The sequence below is a fragment of the Perca fluviatilis genome, chromosome 9, assembly GCF_010015445.1.
Source record: "Perca fluviatilis chromosome 9, GENO_Pfluv_1.0, whole genome shotgun sequence".
NCBI lineage: Eukaryota > Metazoa > Chordata > Actinopteri > Perciformes > Percidae > Perca > Perca fluviatilis.
Window position 1 is genome coordinate 6,252,047 of NC_053120.1, and position 10,100 is coordinate 6,262,146.

At 38.8% G+C, this 10,100-nt stretch overlaps 1 protein-coding gene across 1 annotated transcript; it reads right to left on the reverse strand.

The window, feature by feature from the left end:
• Positions 1 to 2,364: 2,364 nt before the first annotated feature.
• On the reverse strand, positions 2,365 to 8,587 carry gpx7 (glutathione peroxidase 7). The gene is made up of 3 exons (XM_039810248.1): positions 8,388 to 8,587; positions 5,302 to 5,563; positions 2,365 to 3,527 (listed from the first exon to the last, which is right to left on the reverse strand). Exons 1-3 carry the CDS (start codon positions 8,517 to 8,519, stop codon positions 3,364 to 3,366), a joined length of 558 nt encoding a protein of 185 aa, XP_039666182.1. The 5' UTR covers positions 8,520 to 8,587; the 3' UTR covers positions 2,365 to 3,363.
• Between the last annotated feature and the right edge of the window lie 1,513 nt (positions 8,588 to 10,100).

A 10,100-nucleotide genomic window follows, 5' to 3' on the forward strand; every position in this document is an offset into this window, starting at 1 on the left:
CAGAGATGAGAGAGAGAGAGATGAAGGAGACTCCCCCTGCTGGAAGTTACAGAGAATGCAGCTTTAAGGCACTCCAGCATTTCCAATTCTGCTTTTCAGACTGGAAGGCCTTATCTCATTATTTTTTACAGTCAATGGTTATACCCGGCATACTGGCTTTACTTGTTGAATCGTGTTTTTGTTTTCAGAGGACCATTATTGTGCTAATAATAAATAATTAAAGTTGTGGCAATGTTCTAACAGTCCTGGAGCAAATCTAAAGGGTTAACACAGATTTACTGGAGCACACACTAATATGAAGGCATATCTGTATCAGTAATGTTTTTTAAATGTTCAACTTTACAGGCAAATTGAGAGCTGTGAGTCAAGATATCTAAAACATAGGTAGTTATGGCACGAGATGTTTTAAAAAAAATAAAAATGACTTACAAATTTACTGTTTAAGTGTCATTGACTTTAATAATTATAATAGTTTTAACACATTAAAATGTGGTTAAAAGTGGATATAAGGATATTTTAAGTATTTATTGATATATGTATAAAATCAACAATTAAAACTTCTCCTATGAAGACATTGTGTACATTATTAGTATTACTGTTTTATTGTTATAATATACACTCACCTTAAAGATTATTAGGAACACCTGTGATATTTCTCATTAATGCAATTATCTAATCAACCAATACCATTGCAGCTGCTTCAATGCATTTAGGGGTGTTGTCCAGGTCTAGACAATCTCCTGAATTCCAAACTGAATGTCAGAGGGTTTACAAAGAATGGTCTGAAAAAGTAAAAACCTCCAGTATGCTGCAGTCCTGGGGGGCCAAAATGCCTTGTTGATGCTAGAAGTCAGAGGAGAATGGGCCAAGTGATTCCAGCTGATAGAAGATCAACTTTGACTCAAATAACCACTCGTTACAACCGAGAGATGCAGCAAAGCATTTGTAAAGCCACAACACGCACAAGCTTGAGGCGGATGGGCTACACATAGTACCACTCATCTCCACTAAAAATAGGAACATGAGGCTACAATTTGCACAAGCTCACCAAAATTGGACGGTTGAAGACTGTAAAAATGTTGCCTGGTCTGATGAGTCTCAATTTCTGTTGAGACAGTCAGATAGTAAACTCAGAATTGTTATGGTTTTGGTGTCTTGTCTTATTTTGGTTGTCTGTTTTGTGCTCTGTTTCCTGTTTTATTTTGAAGTCTCTGGTTTTCTGTCTTGTCTTGTCCACTTTACTTCCTGTCTTGTGTTTCCCTCCTTTTGTTGATTGCTCTGCCCTGCCTAATGTGTTTCACCTGTTTCCCAGCCCTTGTGTCACCTGTCTTGTGTTATCTCTTTAGTCTGTGTATTTAGTCTTGGTGTTCCCCTTGTCCAGTGTCAGATCATTGTTTGTGTTTGTGTGTTCCTGTCGCGTCTCCCGGTGTCCGGTTTTTTGCTCTTGTTTTTTATGGACTGTTAAACCCTCCACCTCTACATTCTCCTGCCTGCCTGCCTCTGCATTTTGGGTCCACTATTCCCTACTCCTCCCTGCTACACCTAACAAGAATTTGGCGTAAACAGAATGAGAACATGGATCCATCATGCCTTGTTACCACTGTGCAGGCTGGTGGTGGTGGTGTTATGATGTGGGGGATGTTTTCTTGGCAAACTTTAGGCCCTTTAGTACCAATTGGGCATCATTTAAATGCCACAGCCTACCTGAGCATTGTTTCTGACCATGTCCATCCCTTTATGACCACCATGTACCCATCCTCTGATGGCTACTTCCAGCAGGATAATGCACCATGTCACAAAGCTTGAATCATTTCAAATTGGTTTCTTGAACATGACAATGAGTTCACTGTACTAAAATGGCCCCCACAGTCACCAGATCTCAACCCAATAGAACATATTTGGGATGTGGTGGAACGGGAGCTTCGTGCCTTGGATGTGCATCCCACAAATCTCCATCAACTGCAAGATGCTATCCTCTCAACATTTCTAAAGAATGCTTCCAGCACCTTGTTGAATCAATGCCATGAAGAATTAAGGCAGTTCTGAAGGCGAAAGGGGGTCAAACACGGTGTTAGCAGGGTGTTCCTAATAATCCTTCAGGTGAGTGTATATATTCATTCTATATTTATTTAACATCATCAAGTTTTGGATATTTCACAGGTTGTTGACAACTACACCTATAAACTTAAAAAAAACTTCAATATGCTTATAACTACATTATAGTGCGTTAAAAACCCTTTTTATATAGTAAATAGATGTAGTGAAATCACACAGGTCTGTGTGCCTTAAGTAAAAGTACACAAAAAAGTGTTCTGAAAATGTCTACTAATTAAAACAGTGTAACAAACACAGTATAGCAAGATATCACTCTCATCACAGTAAAAGTTTATTCCACAAATCACAATGAATAAAAAACCTACGACGGAACATTAGGGCCACATCAAGGGGAAAAAAATTAAGGAGGAAGATTTTTTATTTATTTTGCATTTCGAGAATAAAGTCAACATGACAAGAATAATGTCGAAATACCATTTCGAAAAAAAAGTCGAAATGACAAGAATAAATGCATCTGTCCATTACAAGCTATTTCAGTTTGCAGGAATACGGCCACCTCTTCCAAGTTTGTGTGGTTTCTCCTTCTTAACAGACGCAATATTTGGCACAATCTCTTCAAAGTCCTATTACTGATCACCATACTGTGTTAATGCGCTAAAAGAGAAAGAATTTCCTTGTTATTTAATTTCACGAGTTCATATAGGCCTTCACAATACATTTAGTAGAAGACTATAGGTAAAGCTAGAAGTTTGGTGTATTCTCAAAAGTCCGACATCATTCTTGAAATATCAAGTTTTTTTCTCGACATGTCGACTTTATTCTCAAAATGGTATTTTCGACTTTATTCTCGACATTTCTACTTTATTTTTCGAAAAAGTATTTCAACTTTATTGTCACGTTGACTTTATTCTAGACATTTCGACTTTATTCTCACAATGCAAAATAAATAAATAAATCTTCCTCCTTAATTTTTTTTCCCTTCATGTGGCCCTAATGCTCTGTCGTAAAAAACAAACTCATAACCCACATGACGGTAAACCGGAGCTCTTTGGCTTAAAGCCGCAGCGTCAAATGTCATCCACCTGATATAAAATTTGACATTGAATTTAAAAACCTAGTGGTGTTTCATCACTGCTTTCAGAGAGCAAGTGGAACTTGCTTTCGCTATGTGACGTGAATTTAATGGTTTATTCTAACAAAGTCTGATTGTCTAAGCAAAATAAATGTGTTCAGTTTATCTCTTCATTGGGTTATGTACCAGGGAATTTAAATCTAACCCTAACACTAAGAGGTCTTTTAAACAGGAGGTTAAAGCTCTTCTTTCTTCTTTAGGATGATCTGCCGCACCATTTCAGCTATTTTGGGTCGGATTTCTTTGACAGAAACCTTTGGCCCCCATGCATCCACCACTTTGCCGTTTACATCAATGAGATACTTCCAGAAATTCCAGTCAGGCTCCTTTCCAGCAGACTCTGCAAAGTATGAAAGAAGAAAAAGAAGTGAAAGCCTTCACAATTTAAAAACATTATTTCAGGGGTACATTACAGTGTTTTCCATTTAAGATCCCACCCAGAAACACTTCTGAATTCTCTTCTTCCTCTTCTTCCTAACTTGTTTCTTTTCGTTGTTTTTGTTTTAATGACATTATTTTTTCTTTTACAAATCTCCACAGAGCTTCCAGGCAAATGTTGCCCCTAATTGCCAACAATTACAATTTTAGAACTTAAAACTTTGATCCATCCTTTTTTTCTGCATCTCTGGTCAGTCCCGCTCCCCTTGCTGTCCCACAATGCCTTGAGAAGTGATCGAGTCGTGTCCCACATGGAGATCTTCTTTGTGTCAGTGGGTCTTTATGCTTACCTTGTTGCTTCCCTTCTTTCCTACTTTTTCACTTCATTAATTGGTCTCTTCCTTTATACCTTTATTTCATTTCTACCCACTTTCATTTATCCTCCCTTACATTTTTACCTTCATTCTTATTATTCTCATTTTATACTTTCCTTATTTCATTTCTTTTCACTTACTCCTTTCTTGAGTCTCTTCTCCTTGAAATCAGTTTTTCTTCTCCGCTTTCCTCCCTGCTATTCTTCCCTTCTATTGTTCTTTCTTCCCTTTATTTATTTTTCCTCTTATTATACTTTTAACACTCCTCCTACTGCTACGATTCCTCCTGCTGCTGCTAATTTTACAGGTTGTACAGCTGACTTTGCAATAACACAGCTTTTCAATCTATTCTATTGAATCACGTGGAAATGCATTGAGCGTTCTGCCTTCCCACCATCAGATTGCTGTTACCAATGGCATTTCTGAATATTTAAAGGAACACGCCGACTTATCGGGACTTTAGCTTATTCACCGTATCCCCCAGAGTTAGATAAGTCCATACATACCCTTCTCATCTCCGTGCGTGTTGTAACTCTGTCTGATGCCCCCACCGCTAGCCTAGCTTAGCAAAGATCCTGGAGGTAACTGGCTCCAACTAGCCTACTGCTCCCAATAAGTGACAAAATAACACCATCCTACGCCATCATAACATTTTCCTATTTACATGTTGCGATTTGTATAGTCACAGCGTGTACAAATAACAAGGTCACATGAGACACAGCCATCTTCTAACCATATACATACTGGGAACTATATTCTCAGAAAGGCGAAGCACTGCTACTTCTGCTACTTGGGCGGAGTGATTTGCTTGCAGCACCTTAGAAGCCCCGTGGTGAGGAGCAGAGAGTTCGCCTGGAGAGTTAGAAGATGGCTGTGTGTCATGTGACCTTGTTATTCGTACACGCTGTGACTATACAAATCACAACATGTAAGTAGGAACATGTTGGCGTTATTTTGTGACTTATTGGTAGCAGTAGGCTAGATGGAGCCGGTTACCTCCAGTATCTTTGCTAAGCTAGCAATGCGTAAAGCCGGTTACCTCCAGGATCTGTGCTAAGCTAGGCTAGATGGAGCCCGTTACCTCCAGGATCTGTGCTAAGCTAGGCTAGCGGTGGGTGCGTCAGACAGAGTTACGACAACACGCGAGGAGAATATGAAGTTTATGAAATTCGTGATAATCGTGGAGGCCCAATAAGCTGATGTTCTCCTTTCTTTAACATTTTCCCCTAATGATGTGATCCAATGTTTTAATTTGTAATTGAATTAATAAATGATCATTTCGGACTCTTTTGCTTAATAAAGAAAACATCTTCATGTGATTGCAAGAACAAACTCACACCAACACCATTGCATCTCACTCACCAACAAGGTACTTGTAGACGTTGTTGGCTCCGGTTCCGACGACAGCGATTTTACTGAACAGAGGGAAGGAGACCCCGTAGACTCTGCGCACAAAGCTGTCGATCTCCTTGTCGCTGCCGGGCTCCTGCTGCCCAAACTGGTTGCAGGGGAAGGCCAGCACGTTGAAGTGATATGGCCCAAAGTCCCGCTGGAGCTGCTGCAGGTCTTTGTAGTGCTCCTCGGTGAAGCCACATTCACTGGCTACATTCACCACCAGGGACACCTAAACAACCACAGGATCACACTGTAGCAGCCCCGGCAGTCACAAAACAGTGATCAGCAGCAAATGGGAGACTGTAGACAGCTGTTCACATACTGTAGCTGAATGAGAGCAGATGTACAGAACATGCTCTGTGTGCACATCATCTGTTAGTTTTGTTAGCTTGTGTTTATCTCAGGCTACAGTGACATTGCTACGTTTTGGTTTAAAAACGTATATCATTTTCTAAATTCACACCTCGCATTCATGCTGCTCTGGCGTTTCAGAGCCCCTATAGTGGAGAAATTCGAAAACCCTTCTGGCCCCGTTTTGATTTGGACTCTCTGCAAACGGAGCCTGTTGGCACCATCGACACTGACGCCAATGTTTCACCGCCTTATTGGATTATGACGCCTTGTTCTCTGAGACGAAGCTACTAAGTTACCATGGCAACTACCAACAATGGGCAGAGTATACATGTTGCCTCCTCTTTACTCCGGCATGCGCATGCCCGGTATATACGAGCATTTTGATGAGATCTGAGGTTTGGGCGTGTTAGTTTAAACGTAGATTAGTTCTTCTACTGGAGCTAAAAACACTTGTGTGCACGGTGATCGCTTTTGGCTCAAAACTCTGCTTCAAAAACGAAAAAGTAGCAATGTAAATGTAGCCTCAGATACTGCCATGAAAGGAAGGACAGAATATATTTTCATACCAGGGTCGATCTTAATTTAACAACACGTACACGACGGATGGAGCTTAAAAAGATAGTTTTTTAACATGTTCAATATGATGATATGATTTATCTATGTAAAAGTAGCCTGGATCAAAGGAATTATATTTTCATGATAAAACTCTCTATGTGTTGCCAATCTTAAAATCCCTTCCCTAGTAAGTTACACACTGAAAATGCCAACTTAAGAAACAATTTGGATCATGCAATAAGGCAGGCCTGCTTGGTTCTGTCGAGGAATTGTTGTAAACATTTACAAAGAATATGTTTAGGTCAATTCCTCTCTAACTGAGACGTTTTTGGAGCGATTGGTGGGATTGCTGTGGACGAAGTACACACAGCGATACACTGATAAGCGCAAATGAGGTTTAACCATGTATCCAGCTAATTTAAATAGCTCACGTTCCTGTATTGTGTCAACAGTTAACTTCATTTAATATTGCATGTGGCATTTTCTTTTGCGGGGTGCAAATGTTCCACCAAAACCAAACAAGTTCCTTCCCGAGACTATTTAGCAGAGCCGCCGTCGCTGCGTCCGGAGTTCAGTGCCGCCCAAGACGGTTGTGATTGGTTTAAAGAAAAGCACACAACCCAGAATGCATCTGTGCTGTAGCCAGACCTTACTCCACAGCGCTGTGCAGACAGGTCTGGCAATGCGAGACTAGTCTTTAAGAGTGACTTAACACGAGTCCAGACGAAAAGTTTTATCATGCACATTCTATATATGCTGAACTTTTGCACATCCCTCAACCTTTTTGCACATCCTGCACTCATCCATACAGCCTATTTTTCCTGTATGTGCAACAGTTATATGTACATATTTGTTTCTGTAATTATTGTTTGTTTATTTCATATTCATGTTTAATATCTTTATATATGCACCAACAACCAAGGCAAATTCCTTGTATGTCTTACTTACTTGGCAATAAATCCTTTTCTGATTCTAAATACTTCTCTACCAAATGAGATGTTGCATGTCTGCTGAGATCAATGCTTTTGTTGTTTACCTTTTCATGTTAAGTGTTAGTGAAGTGGTCACATGCATGCACCTGTACAGATACACAGCACAGAAACAGTTGTTAGTGCAGGTTATTACAGCTTGGTGCTTCATCTCACAGTCAATCAGGAAGAGTCTCTGCAAAGGGCGGGAGAGCAGCTCATCACTGGAAAGATAAGCGCATGCTTTCTTAGAGTTAGATGACAGACTAGTGCTGACATCTAGTGTCACCATCAAGAAATTCAATTGTGATGAATCTAAAAATAATTTTCAAAAATCATGGAGTTATGGGCATAATAGGGCTGCACAATTAATCGCGATTTTATTGAAATCGCAATATGAACTACTGCAATATCCAAATCGCGGGGGGGGGGGGGCGCAATATTTGTTAAAGGCAAAATATGTGTCAAACCATTCTAAAATAAAGTACTGTGGTGCTGCACAGATGTCCTGGGCCTACAAATTGTATCCTACAGATTAAAGAAAAAAATATTTGTTTGGTACAGATCCTCGCAAAAAAATCACACCTCAATGAGAATAATGATACAAAAACGATCATTCCCTCCAATATCGTGAATCATATCGCAGTCGCAATATCAGTCAAAATAATCGCCATTAGATATTTTCCTCATATCGTGCAGCATTAGTGCATAATAGATCCTATCCACAAACCGGATCTTTCACAAACACAATGGCAACTTTTCTTAAAACAACAGTGAACTTTATATCAAAATGTTTGAAAATACAAATACTGCAGCAGATTAATCCGGTCTACTGATCCGTACCTGGTTTGAATGAAAACCCTATACGCTCCTGCAGCTGCAGGGGGCTCTGCAGGCCTCTTGCCACGTAGGCTAGCGGGGCTACATGATGGGACATCCCGAGCAGGCTACAGTCAAAGTGATCCGCTGCAGTATACTAGGCTACTGTGTTAGTTACAGGCTACTAACAAAATGCTAAGTTGGAGAAGTAGAAACAAATAAACATTCCCATGCGACATTTATTCATGCGACCGGGTGACATGCAAAGAGACTCCGGTTACAGTGAAGACTCTAACATCACCTAGCATATATAACGTTATACCGCTGTAATATTCATCTGTTCAGATCCAGACTTACCGAACCCCGGTATTTTTCCAGGGACACTAACTTCCCCCTGCTGTTCACTACTTTAAAAGTATATAAGTCTTTCTGTTTGCCCTCCGTGAGGCTGAATAAAGTAATTAACACGGCGAGCGCTCTGGGAAGCATCTTTACAGTCAAACAGCCAACGCAACAGCTGGGAAACTTCTCAAACTCCTGGGGATCTCCTCTCCGGTCCGGCGGTCAAGTTACAACAGAGAAGGACGACACTTCCTGGTCCGGCCGTCACTTACAAAATAAAAGTCTTGTTGACGAGTTTGTCTATCTGTTGTCATACATTTCGTTATAAAAATGAAATAAAAAATTAAAACTTGAGTAAATCAAAATTATGAATATATGTTTCCTTTAAATTTTACCACAAAATACTTCAAAAAATGTGACAAAGCCCTATTAAGTGGAAAATCATGAAATAGTAAACTACAATTCTAATTTCGACTAACGTTATCTTTAGTTTTTTTTTTGTTTTAAAAGCACTACAATTTTTTTTTTTTTCATTTCGTTTGTTGTTACTTAAACAAAAACCCTGTAAAAAGTTGTAAAAGTCCTTTTCATCTCAACCAGTGCAGGACATTGGACATGAGGTGTCTCAGGCTTTTATATTGAAGGCACATTGAATACAGTAGAGCTGGAACATAAACAAAAACTTGTCCACCTCTCACTCTCAGCTCATTAAGGAAATTAAGGCATGCACACCATGGCCTACTTTTTAATCTGGAGGAAAACAAATGAACACATGCCAAAAAATATAAAACAAAACCTAAAATCTGCATATTAATTACAGGCATGTTCCTCTGCAAGAAAAGTTTTCACAAATGTAGGGTATTTATGCTTCGCCACGTTAGGATAACTACACATATTTCAGACAGGAATGTTTTTGTTTTATCCTGTGGTCTGAAATTTAGTTTTGGTTTAAATGAATGGCCTACTCTATATTTATTAATTTGTGCATTGCACTACTCAGTATCTGAGGGGGGTGGGGGGTGGGGACCTTTTCAACAACTGGCTGTGTTAATCTTTGAGTAAAAGGACAGATGCTTCTCGGTGCAAGATACAATCATAGATATAAAACAATATTTCGTTTGTTTTGTATCTGTGGATACAATGTTGTTTCAACTCTGTAAAAGTACATCTGCTACATTTCCAATCTTTCAAGTTTACATCAGATCTTCTACATCTACATCAGGCAATTATACAACAGGATTATGAAGAGAAGAGACGACAGCTCTGAGATTATAATATATTTTGAATTGCCTTGCTTTGCATAAACCTTGGGAGTAACTTTAACACTATAGCCTAATTATGAGGGAGCATTGAAAACATTTTACTTAACTAAGACAGATAAACGAGCAAAAATGCATTGTCTGGCCAAGGCAATTTATATAGAGTACAATCTCTATATAAATATAAATATTATATATATGAATAGAAACCCATGCAAAATAACCCTAATTGTAACATTATTAATTTATATAGAGTACAATCTCTATATAAATATAAATATTATATATATATATGATACCAATGCAAAATAACGCTAATTGTAACATTATATAGGCTATACCCTTTTCTCAAAATATTTTATTTCGTATCCCCTTTTTTAAATATATCTGCAATTATTATTATCATTTAGATTATGTGTCACCGTACTACTGTCGTGATATTTATATTTTGAATAAATTAAAATACTGT

Excerpts from the sequence above, each read along its gene's own strand:
- gpx7 (XM_039810248.1), bottom strand. The coding sequence starts at position 8,519 with ATGCTTCCCAGAGCGCTCGCCGTGTTAATTACTTTATTCAGCCTCACG. Across the intron at positions 5,564-8,387 it reads TGGAAAAATACCGGGGTTCG|GTGTCCCTGGTGGTGAATGT; the intron begins GTAAGTCTGGAT and ends GTGGTTGTTTAG. Across the intron at positions 3,528-5,301 it reads CGTCTACAAGTACCTTGTTG|AGTCTGCTGGAAAGGAGCCT; the intron begins GTGAGTGAGATG and ends CATACTTTGCAG.